The sequence below is a fragment of the Fusarium redolens genome, assembly GCF_020744475.1.
Source record: "Fusarium redolens strain MPI-CAGE-AT-0023 chromosome Unknown BKA55scaffold_2, whole genome shotgun sequence".
Lineage (NCBI taxonomy): Eukaryota > Fungi > Ascomycota > Sordariomycetes > Hypocreales > Nectriaceae > Fusarium > Fusarium redolens.
In genome coordinates, this window is record NW_025763665.1 from 613519 (window position 1) to 635410 (window position 21892).

General features: G+C 49.2%; 6 protein-coding genes across 6 annotated transcripts; 4 read left to right on the plus strand and 2 right to left on the minus strand.

The window, feature by feature from the left end:
• Positions 1 to 1259: 1259 nt before the first annotated feature.
• BKA55DRAFT_589374 (uncharacterized protein) lies at positions 1260 to 8030 on the plus strand (the record flags this gene model as incomplete). The annotated part of the gene is made up of 13 exons (XM_046194923.1): positions 1260 to 1395; positions 1447 to 1777; positions 1886 to 3711; positions 3742 to 3897; positions 4090 to 4503; positions 4673 to 4817; positions 5837 to 5838; positions 5955 to 6007; positions 6054 to 6173; positions 6459 to 6723; positions 6782 to 6863; positions 6924 to 7084; positions 7135 to 8030. The coding sequence occupies 13 exons, from the start codon at positions 1260 to 1262 to the stop codon at positions 8028 to 8030; spliced, it is 4587 nt and encodes a 1528-aa protein (XP_046054690.1).
• A 613-nt stretch (positions 8031 to 8643) lies between these two features.
• BKA55DRAFT_684149 (pseudouridine synthase) lies at positions 8644 to 10361 on the plus strand (the record flags this gene model as incomplete). The annotated part of the gene is made up of 4 exons (XM_046198601.1): positions 8644 to 8773; positions 8898 to 9054; positions 9135 to 9766; positions 9817 to 10361. The coding sequence occupies 4 exons, from the start codon at positions 8644 to 8646 to the stop codon at positions 10359 to 10361; spliced, it is 1464 nt and encodes a 487-aa protein (XP_046054691.1).
• A 1030-nt stretch (positions 10362 to 11391) lies between these two features.
• On the plus strand, positions 11392 to 13049 carry BKA55DRAFT_553553 (glycosyl hydrolase). Its single transcript, XM_046191535.1, has one exon. The coding sequence runs from the start codon at positions 11688 to 11690 to the stop codon at positions 12864 to 12866; it is 1179 nt and encodes a 392-aa protein (XP_046054692.1). The 5' UTR covers positions 11392 to 11687; the 3' UTR covers positions 12867 to 13049.
• Positions 13050 to 13700: 651 nt separating this feature from the next.
• BKA55DRAFT_155128 (uncharacterized protein) lies at positions 13701 to 15467 on the plus strand. The gene is made up of 3 exons (XM_046184961.1): positions 13701 to 14294; positions 14353 to 14604; positions 14659 to 15467. The coding sequence occupies exons 1-3, from the start codon at positions 14030 to 14032 to the stop codon at positions 15456 to 15458; spliced, it is 1317 nt and encodes a 438-aa protein (XP_046054693.1). The 5' UTR covers positions 13701 to 14029; the 3' UTR covers positions 15459 to 15467.
• Positions 15468 to 15755: 288 nt separating this feature from the next.
• Positions 15756 to 20125, minus strand: BKA55DRAFT_711269 (SAC3/GANP/Nin1/mts3/eIF-3 p25 family-domain-containing protein; the record flags this gene model as incomplete). The annotated part of the gene is made up of 2 exons (XM_046200801.1): positions 15756 to 17801; positions 18107 to 20125. The coding sequence occupies 2 exons, from the start codon at positions 20123 to 20125 to the stop codon at positions 15855 to 15857; spliced, it is 3966 nt and encodes a 1321-aa protein (XP_046054694.1). The 3' UTR covers positions 15756 to 15854.
• A 104-nt stretch (positions 20126 to 20229) lies between these two features.
• On the minus strand, positions 20230 to 21857 carry BKA55DRAFT_604215 (Low temperature viability protein). Its single transcript, XM_046196578.1, has 2 exons — positions 21759 to 21857; positions 20230 to 21704 (listed from the first exon to the last, which is right to left on the minus strand). Exons 1-2 carry the CDS (start codon positions 21773 to 21775, stop codon positions 20495 to 20497), a joined length of 1227 nt encoding a protein of 408 aa, XP_046054695.1. The 5' UTR covers positions 21776 to 21857; the 3' UTR covers positions 20230 to 20494.
• Positions 21858 to 21892: the final 35 nt, after the last annotated feature.

The window sequence follows — 21892 nt, forward strand, 5'->3', positions numbered from 1 at the left end:
GATAACCAACCATACCTGGGTTGTGGATAGGTATCCAATAGCGATATCCATGGATCCTGTCAGTTTACCCTCACCTCAAGAACAGATAGCCCTACCATCTAGGATGGCAAGTTACCTATATCGTAATCGGTTTTGAGTCAATATGAAGTTTTATAAGCTCTCGGTAGGAAACTAACCAAGACTCTTGTTTGTCTACCATACTGTCTAAAAGCCGGCTTCTTAGTAGATACTAGTTTCAAGCTCAACGGTCGGCTCAAAGGTTCAGCACCTGAATTTCAGTAAGACGCCAGGAGTAATAAGAAGAGAGATATCATGAACTATGGACTCGGAGCCTGTCCACCTCATCCCCATCTAGTACTATGGACAGGGTGAACATGTAAACACTTTGCAAACATGCGGGAGACGGACCAGGAATATAAATGAGCGCTCACTGATTAGAATGGATGGGAACCGTACTACGAAGTGCAAGAGTGATCATCCCCAGGCATGCCAGCTACAACATCATAAGATCCTGTCAGACTAAGACTATGCACAGGCGCGTTAAGGAAACGCTGGTAAGGCTTTTATTGGGGAAGTTTCCTCGTGAGCTCTTAGGAGCCAGTCGAAGAAGATGGAAGCGCTCAAGCGAGGATCATCACGAACAAGGGACCCCAGGAATACTCTAGGATGACAGACACCCTGGTCCCTGTCAAGCCCCATTCAAAGCGCGTAACGGCAACCCCTGGTTGGGCTCACGTCACTACAGCCGCACCTTCTCTCCGCCGACCGTTTCTCCACTATCTGCCTCATTGCCCACCATCACATCAAGCGGCCTACAGGAGAGACAGACTGAGCGATATGATGGGATAGGACTGACCACGCGCTGGTAGTTAACACAACCAACATACATAATGCCATGTATATCTAACAACCAACACCTTACAGGGGCTTGGTAGTATTTCCAGCCTCCGGGCATCACTGTCTTAAATCACTCTGGCCCTCGCTGGTCTGAACTAAATCCGGTTCACTCCGCTCTTAGTGTTGTGTGGTCGTTTTCCCATCTTCTCCTCCACTTGAACTTCTCTCACCTTCGACCCTGTCAGCTCTAATGTTCTTCTGTTGATCTTTTTTTGTTTTGTTTTGCGCATTGCTAATCTTTCACACTCGATTCTTTTTCAATCGCAATCACGAAGCCGCCATTAAGATCTCACATTTTAGTCCCAAGACGTTGCCAGAGGAAGGCGTGTTGCTGCTGCGGGGTTCGATTATAGGTCGCAGACATGAGAATTGGTTGCTTGCAGTTCGCGCCCCAGGTGGGAGATGTCGACAACAACCTAAATCGTGCAGATGCTGTCCTCTCGAGAGCAAATCCCGATGATTTAGACGTTTTAGTTCTGCCCGAGCTGGCTTTCTCCGGTAATAATCTTTTCCACTTCCTTCTGCCGCCATGCTAACATTTTGTGAAAGGGTACAACTTCAAGTCGCTGCAAGACATTACCCCATTTCTCGAACCTTCCGGCTCTGGCATCACGTCTCTCTGGGCTAGAACAATCGCACTCAAGTATAATTGTGTTGTTACTGTCGGGTATCCTGAGAAAGTCGACGTTTCGCCAAAATGGCCTACTGGCCCTGAATATTACAACTCAGTCATTGTCGTCAATGGAGATGGCGAGACGATCGCAAACTATAGGAAGTCTTTCCTATATCAGACCGATGAGACATGGGCATTGGAAGGTAATCGTGGATTCTATGATGGCTTCATACCTGGGCTTGGAAATACCAGTATCGGCATTTGTAAGTCAACTCTTCGTGAAGTTGTGTCTTTACTAACAACCTGCAATAGGTATGGATATTAAGTTTGTACTTCCTACCAGCATATTGAATCGTGTTTATTGACAAAAAACAGTCCGTATAAGTTTGAAGCACCTTGGCATGCCTTCGAGTTTGCATTTCACATCCTGGAAGTGGAATCCAATCTAGTCATCGTGTCCATGGCATGGATGACCAGGGAAGATCCGCGGCGGTTCACTCGTATGCCCAATGAACCAGACATGGAAACTCTGACATACTGGGTTACGCGACTCGAACCCCTTATCCGTTCAGATAACCAAGATGAGATTGTTGTCGTCTTCTGCAATCGCTGTGGAAACGAGGACGAAGTTTTATATGCCGGAACTAGTGCAGTTATCGGAATTCACGATGGCGAGGTCAAGGTTTATGGCCTTTTGGGACGCGGAGAAAAGGAATTGCTCGTGGTCGACACCAACAACTCACCGTATGCTAAGCTCGTATATCGACCAGAATCCGGAGGGTCTGGCATGGAAGCCCCTGGACATCTTGAACAATCGAAGAAACCGGATACTGATACGAGAAAGAAGAATGACCCAAAGGCTGCACCAAGCGACAAGCCTCGCGACGGCCAGACCAGCAATCAGAGCCTTGGATCCCCAAACTCGAAAGAAAAGCCCAAGTCACCTACTGCGCCACTACCACCGCCTCCCCAACTTCCTGAAAACTTGGCTTTGAACTCTCAGGATACCTCGGCGAGGAAACGACACCCACCTGATATCACTATACCCAAAGAGTCGTCAGTTCTGAAGATGAACTCGGCACGCTCCCCCGGAAACGATAGTCTCAACATCCCAACACCATCCGCTCCCAGCCCAACGCCCATGGCGATTCGACCTCGACTAATCATCCCCGAATCGCCTCCCATACTTCCTCACCAGTACCCTCCAGATCATCCCATCAGTGCTGCCTCATTGAGATCAGAGAGATCTATTCGGTCCGTCAAATCTGATCAGTCTGAGGCTTCAATCAAGACTATTCGCACAAATCCACGACCGCCAGAAGAGAGCACACCGTATCCAGACAGTGGGGCACCCTTGAGTGGCTACCCTGAGAATTTCTTTCCCTCAGAGAAAATCATTTACGGCGGCCATGTGACCATTGAGAGTGCGGGACCGTTCAGTCCGAATACTCCATTTGAAGATATATCGCCAATCTCACCCGAGCAGTACTATTGGCGACCATCTGACAACATGATGCGAACGCCGCTATCTGCTGGTGGATGGACACCTGGCACACCTATTGGAAGAAAGCCAGAGCCATTTCCGTGGCCTGCTATAACAGGGAATGCGCATCCTCCAGATCGTAACAACAACAAAGAGCGGATGAGAGACAATGCCACCCCAAGAGATTTTCGACATCTTCATTCACAGTCCCCTCAGTCCAACTCTTCATCAAACCGAACTACCAAAAGCGAAAGATCTGCACGTTCAGTATCATCTGTCAACTCCAAAGGTACCGTTCAGGGCTCTGTGAAAGAAAACAAATCACTCGCGCGACCGTCATCCCCGAAATCTCGAAATGCTAGCCGCTCAAGGATGCATGAAAGGACCGGATCTGCACTTGGCGACCGGGAAACCAATGCTGCAATCTCGTTGCACCTGGAAGGTATTTCTCTGCGAGCTGAATCCGCGAGTCGGATGAGGGCAGGTTCTGCTGCAGGCACTCCTGTTGGTGACCGCGTTCAATCCCCTCAGTCTAGGAACAACAGCCGTCAGCGTATCGGTGAAGCTGTCAACATTCAGCCTGAACAACATATGATCCGTATTGCTGCAAGCCCCAGCATTCTCAAGGAAGATCAGCAGAACCAATATCAGTCTTTGAGCCGCGCAACGTATCACCAGCGGAGCAACTCCTTCGTATCGAACCGAACTCCCATCCCAGGTAATGACCGTTCTGCTACACCCAAATCAGCGATTGAGATGGCCCGCCCAGCCTCGCGTGCTGCAAGCAGAGGCCGAACCCCAGGGCCAAAAAGTCTCGCAACAAACGGTGTTATCGAGTCGGTCTCGCCTGTTGCGGAACGAGCATCGTCTGCAGACTCTACGAGGAATGACAGACTTCATAGCCGTGTTCATCAACAAGGAGTAGAAAATCGACCATCTCGGACTGGCAGAACCTCGTCTGCTCACACCACGCGCCGTCGGTCCGACGCAGGCAATACAGAGGAGTTCGAAAGGGTTGAGGCCGTGATTTGTCCAAGCTGCCCTGTTCATGGCCGGCGATCCTCCGCTAATGATGAACAAGGCACTGGGCATCCAGCATCTGCGCCTCAATCACCCCCCAAATCTTCTCCTGTCCCGAGGCCGGCCTCGAGTGCTGGTCCATCTCGGTATCTTCAACCTGAACCGGCAGAACCTCGCCGGGCATCATCAGGTGACACCGGTCAGCTTGTCTTTGAGAAACCTGTCCTCAACTTAAATAATGACATTCAGTCATGTTCCCAGAATGAGGCTGCCGAAGCCAGTGATTGCGGCTCTTTTGCAGAGACGCTTCCAACCATTTCGACACCCGGCCGGTCTCCTGCGACGCCCTCTTTCAACCCATCAACACCCAAGGCAATGATACTCAACACAAACGACTTAGAGGTTAAACCACTTTTTGGTGGTAGCTTGAATGGCCCTGAGAAAACACCGACCTCCCGATGTGCTGAAGTCACCACTCGGGACACGTCCAGTGTGTCTCCAAAACCAGTGGCCTAGTTTCTTGACATTTTATCAGTCATGTATTAGCATGATCAATTTGTGCAACCATTTGCTTCAGCACTTGTCATGTTGCACTACGATTAAGATTGATATGATGGATATTCTGTATAGATATTGGATGGTGTGGTATGGAGAATAAGATAGATGTCAAGGGAGATCCGCAATATTGCTGCCCTCGCGAGTAGCTGTCAGTTATGATACCACTGGTACTTTGCTTCTTGAGGCCTGTCATGTTGTGAGTGGAAGATCGGGGGATATCATGTCCTTTACCCCCTTTTACAGCTGGTATTGGTTTGCTTAGATGGCTGTGTCGGATTTTGCCACTACACTCTTCCCTCCAACTCATGTCTGTGGGCTTCTTTTGTCAAATAGCGTCAGGATTAAGCTGGGAGTTTGTGGAAAGGAGTTCTGTGAATCATGACCATACTGTTTAATTCAATTTCTCAAAAACATTTGTCCTTAAAGTAAATCAATAAAAGGTAACGGGGATGGACGTGGATCAATTATGCCTATGAACAGTCGCACAACGGAGTCTTATGAATTTCAGGAGTATTTCTGTTTGGTGCATTTCTGGTCAATACTCCACTTCGTAGAGGATATAGTTCGAAGAAACTCAAAGTATCTGTGGTGCACTATTCGGCTCAACGGCTGTTGGTCTTTGGATCACTCGAGGGCTCACAGCACGAAGAGAGAGGCCCTTTGCCATGATTATGAATTTTGTATATGAAACACTATTTTGGCGGCCACAGATCGAGCGAACTCATGGAGTCTTCATGTTTACATGACTGACAAAGAGTACCGATAGAGAGACGGCGATATGTGGCAAAAGCAGCTTCAGGCTGTTCCATTAAGTTTATTCTTCGTATTCTTAGAAATAACTAATCATTTATTTACCTTCTTCATGTGTAGCTACCTAGGTTCAAACAAGTTGTATACTGTTGTGGGACAATTTGCGGTGACATCGGGACTACGTGTCACGCATACCACAGTGGTTCTTCACAAGTTCACAGCAACCTATCTGCATAATTATGTTCCTGCAAGCACTTCAAAGTTGAAGCTGTGTCTGTCCTCCAATCCAATGGTCAAGTACGGATAGTCGCCTAGAGTGGCTTTATCACTAACTGACAATGTGGGTCCGGCCCCGGGAGACCTCCGCTAGACTCGGTAGCCCACCCGGACAGGGGTATCCTGACCGATGATTGATTCTCTTGCCGCCGAAGCTAGTGTAAAAGTCCAGGGTCCATGCAGAAACCTCCCGGTTGGAGTGATGGGGACTGGGTGGTGTAGGTGATATCGATTCTTAGTGGTTGGACCCCTCACTTATTTCCCTCTCATCAACACCAAAGGCTGTAATGCACACCGCGTCCTTTGCCGGTGGCCAATCCCAATCGACTCTTGCTTCCAACATGCTGTGATATAGAGTGCCGCTGTACCGCGGATCTTCCAATGGTGTTTTGCGCCCCCAGATATTCCTTGTGCCAATCAATATCCCGCGCGACAAGAGATGTCGGGACATTCAAGAACTGGCGGCTGCACTCTACTGTCACCGCGCCATTGCAACTCATCACTCGCATCATTCGAATTGTCACACTCATAACCAGAGCTGGGCTATCGAACGTTCTGATCTTTCCCAGCCGCCGTGTATGTGCTGCTGCAGCATCTCCCACCGTTTTCACACGTTGGTTCCAGGCACAGCCGTTTGTCACATCTGATGGGCGGTTCAGTTCTGTCTCATCTTTGTTATAAGAGCACCACGATCATCGTTCGCTCTTTCGCCCCCAATATTCTGGCGTTTCAAAAATCGCTGAATTGACCTGTGTCGGGCCTTATTCATGTGACACAAGAGGTTCTTAATTTCGGACAAGTCCCCCGCTTTGGTCGCGTCTATCTCAAACCTGCAGCCCACGAGCTGGCCAAGTCCTACAGCCTTATTCTCCTACGATGAAAACTTCAACTTTGATATCCACGTGGGGCACACTCAGCTCTGTCGCCGCCATCTTGGTAGCGGAAAACTCACCATGCGGGACGCTGTGTGGTAACGTCCTTGATGCCACTACCACCGACGATATCGTCTGCCAGGAAGACGACTATAAGAGTGGCGCAGGAATTGTTTATCAACAATGTGTGGCATGTGAGCTCGGCAGTGACTATCACACAAAGAACAACGAAACAGACCAGCAATGGTTATTATGTGAGTTTGTCTGTCTATATATTTTCCCAAGTGGCTAACATGACGTGATCGTCCTTAGACAATGTCCGCTATGCAGTCTCATATTGTTTGTTCGGTGTTCCTGGTAACAATAAAGTTATCAACACTCCTTGCTTAACCTCGTATGTTAGCCCAATCTCTATGCTTGTCTTCCATCTACTTTGAACTCACAATATGAACAGAAAAGCTTGTGGACCATTCCGCCAAGCCGTCGAGTACAAGAACCTGTCTTCAGACATTCAAAGCTATGATTACTGCGATACCTGGCCGGTTCAAGACACACCTGACTTCGATGGATGTACAGATTGCCTGCGGGCGGGCGATAACCATTACTTAGCTAACTGTAAGCACCTGCTATAAGCCCATGGCTGGGCAAACGCTGATGAAAAACAGTTTTTACTCTACTTCAAGCTGGATGCGAGCAAAAGCCACAACCTGGGATTACAGTATCTGTTGATGGCGGCCTCTTCTCCCAAGACATTGTCAACGTCACTGAGCCTACACCTGTAGCTTCTATGGATCCGGATTGGCTCGACCAAGGTCCTATCAGTCTCGGTGCTAAGGTCGGGATCGCTGCCGGAGGTGTGGTATTTCTATTGTTTATCCTTGGATTTTGTATCATTTGGCGTGGTAAGAGACGGAGACGGGCTTTCTTGCGACAGCTTGAGAACCGACCCCGTACCAAGGGTAGTTGGCCTAAGAGAGGTTGGCCTACTCCATTACACATCTCCAACGACAACGACATGCGAGAGACACCCTTAAGCCAAAAGCCGTTCAGAAGTTGGGACGAATCTCCCGTCAGCGCTCGATCCGAAAAGACATTCCCGAGATATGTCTCCCCTTACGGTTCTCAGTTCGGCAGTCCTGTCAGCGCCACTGAGCTGCAACTGGCCCAATGGCCGGTGATGAACCCCAACCAACAAGCGAATCCGCCGATGCCCAGTCATGCATCGAATCCTCATCCGTATCCTGAGATGTTCCCTTCCATGTACAAACCCGACCCGAGCCCCTCAGGATCACAAATTGGCGTAGCTCTAGGTGGCGATGATTCGTCGCTCAACACTCCCCAGTCAAAGGGCAAAGATAGAGACGAGTCATACGAGATGTACCCCGTGGATGGTCGGTCTCATGGTGCCATTGGAATTTACCAGCCCGAGCACCTCGAGAGATTATATTCACAACCCGATTATTTCGCTCATGGAGACGTGCACCAAGGCCAGATATATCAGGGTCAAGGGCATGAATATCAAGACATATATAATGATGATAACAGGGGGAGGAGACCATAATGCTTGAAAGACTCTGAGAAATGAATTAACGCACCCACATTAACTGTGTTCTTTATCATTGGAGGCTTGGAGTTTAATAGCAGGGATACCAATTTCATTTTGCAAAATTTCTTGATATTAGCAACTCTCCAGTGATGACTGTAGTCTCTAGATAGTACCTACCTAGCTGGAAATGTTTGTATACTATTATTGCCTTTGCTCTTCCTACAAAATGGGAAGCTACTAGGCACTTACCTTAGTATGGTACCTAGTCCGCGATGCAAAAAGTCCCATGTACTACCTAAGGTACCTTACTTACCTATATCGAGACTCGTGAAAAGCTGGTGTGGCGTCAACCGTGGCTTTGATGTGAGGTCAAGAGTCGAGGTAACCAGATTAGGCTTAGTGTCTAATTACCGCCACACACCGGTCGCAGCTTCCTTCGGTCCCCACAATGAAATCCGACCAGAGAAAAAAAAATTTGGAAGCTTCCAACCACAACACCGGGCAAGACACTGAGGAAACCAACGACTCGCACCTTCCGTTTCTTCCCTCCTGTCGCAAAGAAGCACCTGCCGCGCTTCACCCGGTATATCACACAGATTTTCAAAAGGGAAATTACATTCCGTTCAAAATGTCCAAGGACGTCGCGGTCGTCAAGAAGACGACAACAGAAGAGGAGGAGTACACCATCAAGCCTCAGGCGACCACTCCTTCCCTCGACACCAGCGAGTGGCCTCTCCTGCTCAAGAACTACGACAAGCGTGAGTCTCCTGATAGAATTCTATGATTGAAGCGCGTTTTTGATATTTTTTGGTGGCTTGCGAAGCCTCAATTGATCCCTTCTTCAAGATTCAAAGACTAACTGGTAATCTTCAAAACTTGCAGTTCTTGTCCGAACAGGCCACTTCACTCCCATCCCCAATGGCTGCTCTCCTCTGAAGCGCGATCTTAAGCAGTACATCAGCTCTGGTGTCATCAACCTCGATAAGCCCTCTAACCCTTCTTCACACGAGGTCGTCGCTTGGGTCAAGCGCATTCTTCGGTACGAAAATTTTCAAACCAACAGTATCGCGTTAATGTGCGCGTCAAAGTCGAACTATCTGCTAACGATATTACCTATAGATGCGAAAAGACTGGACACAGTGGTACCCTCGATCCCAAGGTCACTGGTTGCTTGATCGTTTGCATTGACCGTGCCACTCGTCTTGTCAAGTCCCAGCAGGGTGCTGGAAAGGAGTATGTGGCTGTCATCCGCCTTCACGACAAGCTGCCCGGTGGTCAGGCTCAGTTCGCCCGCGCTCTCGAGACCCTCACTGGTGCGCTCTTCCAGCGTCCCCCTCTGATCTCTGCCGTTAAGCGTCAGCTCCGTATCCGAACCATCCACGAGAGCAAGCTTATCGAGTTCGACAACGACCGACACCTCGGTGTCTTCTGGGTCAGCTGCGAGGCTGGTACTTATATCCGAACCCTCTGTGTTCACTTGGGTCTCCTTCTCGGTGTCGGTGGCCACATGCAGGAGCTTCGACGTGTTCGCAGTGGTGCTATGGACGAGTCTAAGGGCCTGGTCACTCTCCACGACGTTCTCGACGCCCAGTGGCAAATGGACAACACCCGCGACGAGTCTTACCTTCGCAAGGTTATCTCTCCTCTTGAGACTCTCCTGACTTCTTATAAGCGACTTGTCGTCAAGGACAGTGCTGTCAACGCTGTCTGCTATGGTGCCAAGCTCATGCTTCCCGGTCTTCTTCGATACGGTAAGTCCTCAAACGACAATTCGTGTCGCAATTCACTAATTCATTCCCAGAGTCTGCCATTGAGCATCATGAGGAAGTCGTTCTTATGACCACCAAGGGTGAAGCCATTGCTCTAGGTATCGCTCAGATGTCCACCGTCGAGATGTCCACCTGTGACCATGGTGTCGTTGCCAAGGTCAAGCGCTGCATCATGGAGCGCGACCTCTACCCTCGCCGCTGGGGCCTTGGCCCTGTTGCCCTTGAGAAGAAGAAGCTTAAGGCTGACGGCAAACTCGACAAGTACGGCCGTCCTAACGATGCCACTCCTGCCAAATGGAGCTCCGAATACAAGGATTTCAGCGCCAGCGATGCCTCTGCCGCCGCCGCTGCTGCTGCTCCCGCCAAGACCTCCGAGGCCGAGGATACTCCCATGGAGGAGGCTGCCGCTCCCTCTTCGCCTGCTGCTGATGACAGCAAGGACAAGAAGCGCAAGAAGCACGATGGCGAGACTGCTGAAGAGAAGGCTGAGCGAAAACGACGAAAGGCCGAGAAGAAGGCGGCAAAGGCTGCTAAGAAGGCTGCCAAGGGCGAGGCTATGGACAGCGACAGCGACTAATGGAATCCAGGCCAAGTTTGGGTATAGGCCGAAACCTGAAGGCAGATCTTGATACCCGAGACGTAGGGTCTGCTGGCAAGGAACGGTCTGTTTGCTGTACCATATTCTTGCTCTCGTGCCGTTTTTGGCTGCTTGAAATTGTTTTTGGGGTTATCATGGCGTTTTGGTTCGAAAATCCTGGTAGGAGTAGATGCAAGGCACTCAATGCAAAGCACGATAAAACTACTGCGTGTCTTTGTGGCAACCTTCTGTCTGGGTCTGTGAATGTATGATGTTGGATCATGTCTATCTGCCGTAGTTTATGCTTGTGACCGCTGTGTGTAAGGACTGGCGTGGTTTGGGGCGCACTGACACATGGCACATAATGTAGCGGTCACGTAATATGGTGGCTCTTAGTGTTACAGTATTGTTGAATTCCGATCTGAGGTCCCATCGTCATGAAACATCCATCAAGTCTGGGCAATGCATGTGTTGTCATGAGGCTACTGTAAGTATGATGACACATTTTCTGGGCACGAAATAGAGCATAGTCTACTTGAGTCAGGGTTCCACAGGAGGAACATTAGAAAGTCCCTGATACGTACTGTCGAGTAACAATCCAACTGTTGTCGTATTAGTCGCAGATCAAAAAGCAACCAGTCTTGACCAAACAAAACATTGGATCTGGGTGGAAACATTGGACGAATCAGGCTCAAGCAACGCATCTTGAGTAACAGCTGTCCCTGTTTCATAGTTGAAGGAGTGGGCTCCCACCGCAGCAACCTGTTCGCTAAGCAAAGGATTCAAGTCGCTACAACTCTGGCAGCCAGCGCATGACACAGCATAACGATAAGGAATATCCCGGCCTGGGCGTTTACTTGGACTGGCTGAATTTTTGGTCCCTTCCTTTGCTTGTTCCTATTAAGATCAGGGGTAGCCTTAAGATTGGACTGTTGTCAAGAGAGCGCCTAGTTGGCCGTCTCTGTCCTGCTTGAGAATGCATTGGCGTGATAGCAAAGAGGGTCACGTAGTAAGTGATGGATGTAGGTCCCATGGCTTGGCCTGTGGCTGTAAGAGTAGAAGTATAAAGTGAGGAAAACTCGGAGTTTAGTTGTGCGTATGCTCGTCTAAGGTTTTGATATCAAAGCCTCTTCTCTCGGAGATCAATTAGAGTTGCTCATACAGGAAAATACTTCCAACAAGACCAGTCATTGAATCACTCGCCTATCTACACTTTGTAGGCGTATTTTCTCCGAACCTTCTTCTGCAAAGTCTGTTTTTTTCTTGGGGTATAAATACTTGCCAAGTTCTCATCTGGGTCAAGGATTCACAACTCAACGTCAGAGCATGTTGATCAGTCAGCCTTCAGCTTTACCCGGACCCAGTGATCGACTATACATGACATCGAGATTAACTGATACCGAGATTGAGGCTCAGCTGAACGATTTATATGCTGCAGTGCCGGCGTCCCAGAAAGTTTTGAGCTCAGAGGACATGCCCATCATGTCCGTTTCATCGAGCCCTTGGGGGCGAATCATCTTCTTTCTTCTCTTCATCTTTCTTTTCGACACTGCATCAGCCCTACCAACAAACACATCGTCTCCTGTTCTTCGACCTTTCGTGCTACCACCACCACAGCAGCATCTGAGTCGAAGACATAAAGGTCGCGGTCGCGACAAGTCTTTCTCCCCACGACTAGAAGTCAACTTCCCCGACCCATGCCTTCTTAAAGATCAAGACGACCACTGGGTGTCTTTTGCAACAAGTGGTAGTGGCTACCACATCCAGATCGCTGTGGCAGATGATCCCTTTGGCGAGTGGACTCACCTCCAACAAGATGCCCTCCCAGGACGTGGATGGACGAGTGGCAGAAATTATTGGGCCCCTGACGTGCGGAAACTAGAGGATGACTCGTATATAATGTACTTTTCTGGAGAACTTCCTGAAGGTGGACATTGTATCGGAGTTGCACGATCCCACAATAGTACCGGTCCATATACGATGGATCCTAAACCCTTTGCCTGCCCACGTGACGAAGGCGGAGCAATCGACCCGGCGGGTTTCTTTGACGAGTCCACAAACAAACGATATGTCGTCTATAAAGTCGACGGCAACGCTCTCAACAACGGCTCGGGAACTCCCATCCGACTCCAAGAGGTCTCGACAAAGGACGGCTCCACACCGATCGGCAAACCTGTGGACATCCTGGACCGGATCGCCTCCGAGGATGGGCCCCTGGTTGAGGCTCCGAGCCTGGTACGAACGGCGCAGGGCAAGTATCTGCTCTTCTTCAGTAGCCACATGTACACAGGCGATGCCTATGATGTTAAGTGGGCTATGAGTGACCGGGTCGGGGGCCCTTACACCCGGGGGTCATCTCCATTTCTCAAGACACCAGCTCTAGGCCTGAAAGGTCCTGGTGGAGGCACAAGTTCGGAAAATGGTAACTTCATGGTGTTTCATGCATGGTGTGGGAAGGGGAAGAGATGCATGTATGCTATAGGATATGGACTTGATTACGAATAGAATAAAAAAGAACCGGCAACGAGAGACGAGAGTTGTGATACCTCGACAGGAAATCTTGGGCAGTTTTGGTGTTATGGAACGGTTTTCTGGTTAATCTCATAGATTAGATTTCAAATTGATTCATTTCATAGAAATTTTCTTCATAGTCGTTTGCATAAGAGAAAGCACGTTCGTAGGTGTGATGTGATATGATAGAGGCTACGGCTTAGGGCCAGCCTTAACTAAGCGCTGGGGCTATTGGGGCCCCTGAATTAATAACCGCCCAATGGACTACGCTACCGCCTTCCTTGTTTCTGATTCGCTGTTGTAAAAGCCATCTTCTGGCCCTTTGAGGCACGAACCAATGAGGCCCCAGAAAATCTTCCGTAAACAGACTCTAGTTCGTCTCTCATTAACACCCTCCATATCTCATATAATTTAAGCGCCCGCATCCATTTTCACCAGCCAACTATCCATCAATCCTTGTTCGCTGCTTGGGCCGCCTCGATACCGCCTGCGGAATAGTTGTTTCCTATCACAAACATCGATGCGGCACAGACAAGTTGGCGGCACTTCTCAGCCGAGAATTGGGTGATTGGGAGTCACAGCGCGGCAATCAGATCCCCTTTTCGGCCGCGTTCAACTCTTGGCCTTCTCCGGCTGAATCTTGCAAGGTGCAATATAGGGCAGAGCATGCATCTTACTGCGGTGCGTGGCGTTGCATCTGCAGTTCTCGATCGAGTGATGGAGAAAGACACCCAAGTTCTCGTCCTCTTTTCACACTAGGGAACCTAGATATACTAGGTAGTTAATATTCAGAGGGCTGCTACTCGCATCTTCTCTGTCCCTCTGTTCTCGAAACTTCTCTTGCCTTTGTTTTCCACTTCTCATTCTCTTCTATTCCTCGCTCGTTCACTCATTCAAACGTCGCCTTTGATTCACTACTTGTGTTGTATTGTGATATCCTTCCATGTAACAACCGATACCAACATGTTGTAATAAGAGTATCTGGTATACCAGCCCGCCATATTCATTTATTTCAATACCGTTTCTTTATTTTTCAAATCGAGCTGTTTCCCAGCGGGCCTGGCCTCAGATCGACCTTGATACCCATCAAACCATTTACGTCGCTTATCGAAACAGCGACCTTCTTTTTGAAACATTAAACATCACAGCGGACCTCCATGATGTTTCTCTTTTCTTTTGTCCCTTTCTTTTTGTTCTGGAGTCCGGTCTCGGCTCTGCAGGTCACACCCAACTCTCCCTGTTCCCAGTTCTGCCTTGACCGGTCCGATCCCGATTCCTACGAAACCCGTGGCGACGAGATTGTCTGCGACGATAATGACTTCAAGAGGAAGGCAGATGGCCAGAAGTTTCAAAGATGCCTGGCCTGTTTGCAGGACAGTACTTTCAAGCAGGGCGATGAAAGTGACCAAGATTGGTTCTTGTGTAAGTCATGCTAAGGACACAATTGTTTAACACCGTCATCTGACTTTTCCGCCGTTAGACAATATGCGTTACTCTTTCGACTACTGTATCTTCGGCTACCCAAATGCAACCGGCATCAGTTCCGGCCCCTGTGTCACATCTGAAGCTTGTGGTCCGATTGGGAATGCTCTGAAGAAGGGCATCACCGAGCCTAACGACAGAGAGCAGTATGATTACTGTGACACTGATGACAAAGCTATGCTTGGTGACGCAGTTGATAAATGCCAGGCATGTGTCAAGGCAGATAGCTCTCAGACAATCATATCGAATTGTAAGTTATTCCATTACCTAGTTACTGGATTCATCTAACCGTCTCTTTGTGTAGTCCTTGTTGCTCTCAATGCTGGATGCCAACAGCGTCCCAGACCAGGAACACCTATAGGGCTTAATGACACCGTTTTCAGCGAGGGGACCATCTCGATTGTAGACCCATCTTCCTCGGTTGCACCAGGAGATAACCACGACCTTCCCAACACCTCAATTGCTGCCATTGCGATTGGTGCCGCCGCCTTCCTTCTCATTTCTGCCGGTTGTATCTTCATGCAACATCGCAAGCGCAGAAAGCTTTCTCTTCGCATCAGACGCTCTTCTCTCTCGTTCCGTTGCCAGACACATGTTACACCAAGGACCCCTGGCTTCCACGACCTCCCCCCATATATGGATGAAGAGCGAAACTTGTCAAAATCTGCACTTTGGAACCCACGTAGCGCAGTGAGAAATCTACACGATACCCACAAACTTGGCATTGTCACTACCGCTATCCCGCACCCGCCTCCGGCAAAAGCTCCTCTACACACACCCTATCGCGAGGATGCATCTCCGACAGAAAGTGTATCAAGCTGTACGAACGCACCCTTATTGTCAAACTCAGCTGGGCCACAATGCAGTACACCAGCTATCACATCCCCGCTATTTAGTCCTGGTTTCTCTATCACAACACCCCGTTCAGCTACATTCCCACGTGAATGCCACGATAGCAACAATCCTTGGGTGCAACAACCAAGTAATGGTTCGGGCAAAGGCTTTCTGAGGAAAAAGCAGTCCAGAGATTCACAAGCTCCCACCGAAACACGAAATATTCAGATTGTCTTTGATCCACCACCCAAAAAGGCCAGACGATCGTAAGGTTCATGTACTGATTGCTTATTCACATTGCTTCTCTGAGCGGAGGAGTTTCATGGGGAAACAAACACGGTGCATACGGATATAGGCCTCTGAATTTATAGGATATTCAGTGGCAAGACATTGTAATGAGAGATGAGTCAAAAGGCAGCGAGTGTGTGATGTGACTTGAAATGCAGATGTGTATATTTGCTCAACCATTTCTCCATATAATGCAATGCCTTTCCCAACCAGCTCTAAATCATGCTATCACTTCACATCGATACAGGTACCTGGAGTAACTGTCAAAACTCAAGTGTTGCAATGTGTATGCAACTCCCTTCCATCCAACCACAGTGTATATTTCGGATGATACGTTCATCCTCATTATAAGCAGTCTTTGCTTCTTTATTCACAATTTCACACATCTTGATCCCAGGGTGTCGAGCCTCTGCTCATCAGTTCACTCTGCATCCTATCATTCTGGTCTTTGAACCAAGTGGCTCCCTCTTCCATCTCCTCCCTCATAGCACGGAGTTCGTTGATCAGAGTTTGCGCATCGCTCATTACCCGTTTATGCGAGCTGGTCTTGGCCTGGTCCTCCTGAGCTGGTTCACCGTCATCGTCAGTAGCCCGCTTTCTCTTGTTCTTCGCAGAACTATCAGATTCGGTGGTGTCGACGGTGCCGTGCGACCCAGATAAGCGATGGCGTTCCTCAGAATGACCAAGGTCACTTATAGAGGCCCGGCGATTGAAGCTACTACTAGGCGGGCCCATACTGCCTGTTATCTGCTTCTTTCCATACTGCATCTCGTTCGCCAGCCTTTCAGGAACAGCAGTTCCATCAGGCATCTGCACAATCCCCATAGCCTTGAGTCTCCAGCGTTCGGATACTCTGCTGACACGATTACTGGGCTCTGGACTTTCGGTATTTCGAGAAACCATAGGAGGCAGCGAGCGTCTGAAAGTGGCCGATTGATCACCAAACTGCTGCCGAAGAGTTCTAGTCTTGGAGCCACTTCTTGCAAGAGATGAGCTCGATTGTTTGCTGGAGATGGAGCTGGTGACGGATGGCGCCCTACGCACAATCCTGGCCACAGCTTCCTGCTCGTTGCTGATTCCGGATAGAACACCGGAAGCAAGCAGTGCGCCCTCTTCTGCTGCTTGACGGCGCTTGCTTGGCTTCTTGTGTTTAAGTAAATCTTTCAGTTGTTCTGGTCGATTCAGCTCTGCGATTTCAGCCTGCTCTCGCGCAGCTTGGCGGGCAGCTTCTCTCTGGGCCTTAGCTTGCGCTACACGTTGTGCTTGATAGTAGGCTCTCATCTGCTCTCGGCCGCTGCGACGAAGCTGGCTCAAGCGACGATCACGCGCATGCTCTTTCCAGCGGTAGAAGTATTTGACTGATAAGCTGTAGACGCGAAACTTTTGTGCTTCTGCGAGTGCTTGATCTTCCTCCTCTTTTTGTCTCTTGGCTTCTTCATCCTTAACGTATTTTCGATACACGCCTTGCAGTATATTATCCAACATAAATGCTTGGAATTCGTCCATGAGTCCATCATCGCCAGTTACGAACCATCTGGTAAAATCACCGAGTAGGTCACGAGGTGGGGATGGCGGCTCCGGAGGGGGACTGGGTTCCTTTGGTATTTGGGCGGTCGCTGGGGTTGTTGAGAGTTGAAAACCATCGCCGTTTGATGCAGGATTGGACAACGATGAGGTTCCAAGGGAAGGGAACGAGAATTGAGGTGTTGATGTGGTCGGGGGTCGTGTGTCAAAAAAGGCCGTCGCTGGCTTGCTCTGTTCTCCAGTTAACCCGGGTGTTTTGCCCAGGTTGAAAGCTGTTGAAGGTATCGTCGCTTGCGATGTGGTACTGCTGGCGCTTGGCGTAGATGGGTTTTGAGGCTGCGCTGCGGCATTAAAGGGACTCGAGGATAGTTGAGGCGTTGGGGGAAATATGTTGATGCTAGATTGCTTCGGGGGTTGCGCTGAGGTGATGGTGGGAGTCTGAAACTGTGGCTTGTCTGCTGTTATCTCTTTGCTAGAAGTGTTCTCTGTTGCGGCAACTGCCGTAGTGACTGGTAGAGAGGAGAAGGTCGTCCCTGTTGCTGTATCTTTCTCATGAGAGGCAGAAAGTTGACTGAATGGACTGCTCTGTGTCTGCTCACCCGAGGTAGTTGGTGGCTTGAAAGAAGAGGCAAACGGGTTCAGTACTGGCCTGTTTCCAGATCCAGGTAGCTGCTCAGAGGTAGGTGCTGGTAGAGAAACATTGCCGACGGAGGATGGCGTAGTAGCAGATATTGTAGGTGCGAAGGGGTTGACAGCAGGCCGTTTGGCTGTCGAAGCCAAGTCAGATGCGAATGGGGGTTTCTGGGGTGGTGTTTGTTGCGAACCAGAGGCACTAATCGAAGCAGTTCCGTTGATTGTAGTCCCTAAGCGAATACAAACGTCAGAACCAGTGGTTTAGGCGTGTCTTTGCCAGATTTCCAGTGGTTCGTCTCGAGCCAATGCGTTGTCCTTAGTAAATCTCAAGAACTTTGGCCTATCGAGTCTCCGGCTGAATGCGATTTCCTATTCGCCTGCAAAGTAAAGGTCTTTACATATAATCGAATATGCAGAGAACCATGGGATGCAGAATCTTTGGCGCAAATTAAATAGTAGGAATAGGGTCTTACCTGAGTTGCCGTTGATGGGCTTGTTGTCCCCCAAGATCCACTGGGCTTGCCAAATGATGAAAAGGGGTTTGACGTTGTAGCTTTGGGTCCAGTGGGGATTGTTGGTTTGTCGGTAGTGGTTTTTGTATCTGGAACAAAAAGGCTTTCTTGAGATAAACCGTTGATGGCAGCCTTAGGAGGGTTCGCGCTTTGGTAGGTCGTTTCATGGATTACTTCTGGAAGGGATTTTGAGCCGCGCTTCTTTTCGACAAGAGAATAAGAGAACTGATGTTGAAGGCGAAGGTGAGGTAAAGACCCACGACTGTCCAGTTTTGCGTATTGGCGACTGACATCGGAAGGGTCCTCTTCGCATTGGCCGAATTCGATATTGTGAAGCTCCGCAAATTCTATGGCTTGCTCGACGGTATCGAAGCGAAGAAACTTGTTCAAAACAGCGGCAGTAACGTCCTTGGAAGTCTCCCGAGGCCGAGCGAGACCTCTATTGATAGCGGTCAAGATAGCGCGACGGAGTCTGGGAAAGTGGCATTCTGCAAAGCAAGCCATCGTGTAGGAAACCTTTGGATCCTCAACTATTCTGAAATACGATTGATATGCAGCTGATGCGGCTAATGACGGTGCATCCTTGAGAGGCCCATGAAAGTCTTGGGTATTTTGAAGAGCCTCCACGAGTAAGACGGCCGTACGAACCTCATTGGAGTCTTTCCACAGGGTTGGCTTCCATTGACGCTGCAACGTTTCTATGATGTTCGAGTCGTAGGCATGGAAGATAAGGTAGTATGCTCGGAATTCAGGCTCGTTCTCACATCGTATACCCTGATCGTTACAATCATCGTAAGCGTCGCGGAGGGACAAAAGGGCTTTCCCAAGCTGTTCCAGTTCCTGCTGTTCCACGAAGTCCTCAGGTGTTTCGCCGTCTCGAGTAAGTAGATGAAGTGCCGTAACATGAAATCGCGCGATGTTCTCCAGAACATAGACCTGGATCTTCATTTCGTCGGGGGTGAGTGATGAGAAGAAGGTGAAATCTCTGCGAATTGCGCGTGTTCTGTCCCATAGAAACCCATGCAAGACTGGTAGGTTGCCGTCGTCACGCAACAGGTCGTCAATCAAATAGTCTAATGTCCTTTTGAGGGCCGGCACGGATCGAACATCCATGGGCAATGGTGCTTCTTGACCAGCGGCAGAGCGAGCGAGCTTCTTGACCATGCGACGTGTATTGGCGTATGTAGTCTTGGGGTTCTTTTCGGGCTGATGAACGTCCATTTCATTAATTCGCGTGATCTTCTCATACTCAGGGCACATATCCTCGCAGATGCCTTTGAAATCGATAGCATCCTGAAGAGTTTTGCGCTTATCTGGGTCATCGATCAAACCGGCCTTTGTCAGAGATGCGCGCGCCTTACTGCGGTAGGTTTCGTATTTTTCGCGGAACTTTGTCACTTCGGCCTTGTTCTTGGGATTTCCAGGCTGTGAAGGCCATTGAGGAGGGTGGACGCCATCCTTACGCAGTTGCTCGTACACCCTTTTCGCTTGCGGATCGTCAGAGTGATGGGTTTCGGGAATAGGTTCATCGTCGGAGTTGGCGCTTGATGATGAAGTTGGTCGCGACTCGTTACGCGTCGCCGCAAATGGAGTTGATCCATGACCCCGCGTGTTTTGTCCTGTCTGCTTCTTGGAGAAGGTGGCAGTATTGAATGGGTTTTTCTTTGGATCAGTGTTCTTCTTTTTTTCGTCGCCTTTCCGGCTCTTGTTCCTACCACCTCCGTCACTCAGGTTGGGATCCTTGTTCTTGAACCGGTTATTCGCCTTTCGCTTTGCTTCATTGTCGCTCTGGTCGCCAAATGCTGATGATCGCTTGGGTCGCTTCGTCTTTGAAGAGTCGCCTGCACTATCAATTCCGAATGCGCTGCCTTTGTTCTCAGAGTTCGTCGCAAAAGGATTGAACGCTGGAGACGGGCTCCGCGTTGGCTGGCTGAAAGTCGAAAACATCTGATTTGATGATGCAACAAGCGTCGCACTCATCTAGGAACTCGTCTGAACATGAGGATGAATTAAAGCCCTCTCTATGCGTGGCGTGACGTGGATATTATAACAAGCCGTGGTTGAGTGTTGGAGATAGAATTAATCCATTGAGCTAGTTCCTATTCTGGAGAGCTACCTATGCTCTGCTTTGTTACACCGGACCCACCCTCACGTGATGACAAAGGTACATGGATTTTCGTACCGTTGTAGAATGGCTTGAATGGAAATCGTGTCTCATTCTCTATCACCGCGCCAGCAACCAGCAAACGTATATCTCATTAAAATCCATTTTACTCCTTAAACTCCGTTCTTTTATTCCAATTCCAATCATCTCAGATCTGGTTGATCTCTCATGTGCCAAACCCTCAATTATTTTATCCTGCCGCGGATTCGAGCAGGCCCCAACCCTTTTCGAATCTCCTCCAGTTGCTCGAGACCTGTTTGAGCCTTGGTCTTCTTGGATGTCCTCTTTCCAGGTTTTGTAAAGTTTCCAAGGAAGTCATCCATGATGTTGTCAAAGTCACCACGAACAGGCCCTTGAACAGTAGACATGGTTGAAACGGCAGACATCGACTGCATGTCGTCCTCCATATCCTCGTTGTATCGCTCCTCAATTTTGTCGAACCTCGCGTCCAAGAGAGTCATCTGCTCAGTTCGTACCAAAGATGAGGAGGTCATGGAATAACTCGAGTTATCCGTCAGGGCTCCCTTTCTCTTCTTGCGTCGGCCACCATGAGTGGTTGTCGTCCAATTAGACTGCATTTCAGACTGTGATGGAGCGACGGGGACCTTGCCGCCCTTTTGCTCCTTCTTGAATTGCTTGAAATCCTCAAGCCAATCCTGAGAGGGTCCCTCTTCGGGTTGCTCTGTCGGTACGAGTTGAGGGATATCGTTATCTTTGTACTCTTTGATTGGTTTGGCTGTAGCATCTGACTCCCAACCGTCATCCTCGTCAAAATCTGCGCCATCGAACTCATAATCTTCCAGTTCGTGGCCGTCCTTGGCAAGCTCCTTAAAAATATCGTCGTCGCCATCATCAACATACGCATCATCTTCCAAGGCCTCAAGGACTTCTCGAAGACGAGGGTCCATATCGGGTTGAAATCCCTTGATAGAATCAGGAATATCCTGTTGGGCCTCGTAGGTCACCCTTGTAAGGTTCTTGGATGGAAGAATATCGTCATCGAGAATATCACCTGCACTCTGCTCAATGTCCAGCTTCTTGAGTGCATCTTCAAGTGACTGTTTCTGCTTCCCCTTGCCCTTGTTTGCAGTAGCTGTCGACTCCACAAAAACAACCTCTCCACCACCAGTGTTGAGATCACGCAGATGTTGCATGTAATCGTATTCGGAATCATCAAAGTAAACACCATAACTAGCTGCCTCGCCCTCGTTTGCGCGGACACCTTCGGCCTCATAACCTAGTTCAGAAGCCAGATCATCAAGATCCTTCGATTTAGATGATCCCTTCTTGGTCTGAGTAGGGTTGAGCACCATTGCAGGTGCATTCTCGTCGTGGATGAGGGGGTCATTTTGCGGTCGGTGCACCAGCGTGAAGTGCTGAGCAGATTTTTTGTCGCTACATGATCTCTATTAGCATACTGTGGTCTTGTATCTACCACGGAGTACTTACATCCACTTTCGAGGCATCTTGGCGGTTTGAAGCAACAAGAATTTAGTTGTCAGGTGCGCGTGGATGTTGGGCTTAGACAACAACACTCATCCGGGTACAGAAAATCTAGCGGGGTGGGAAAAAATCCTTATCAT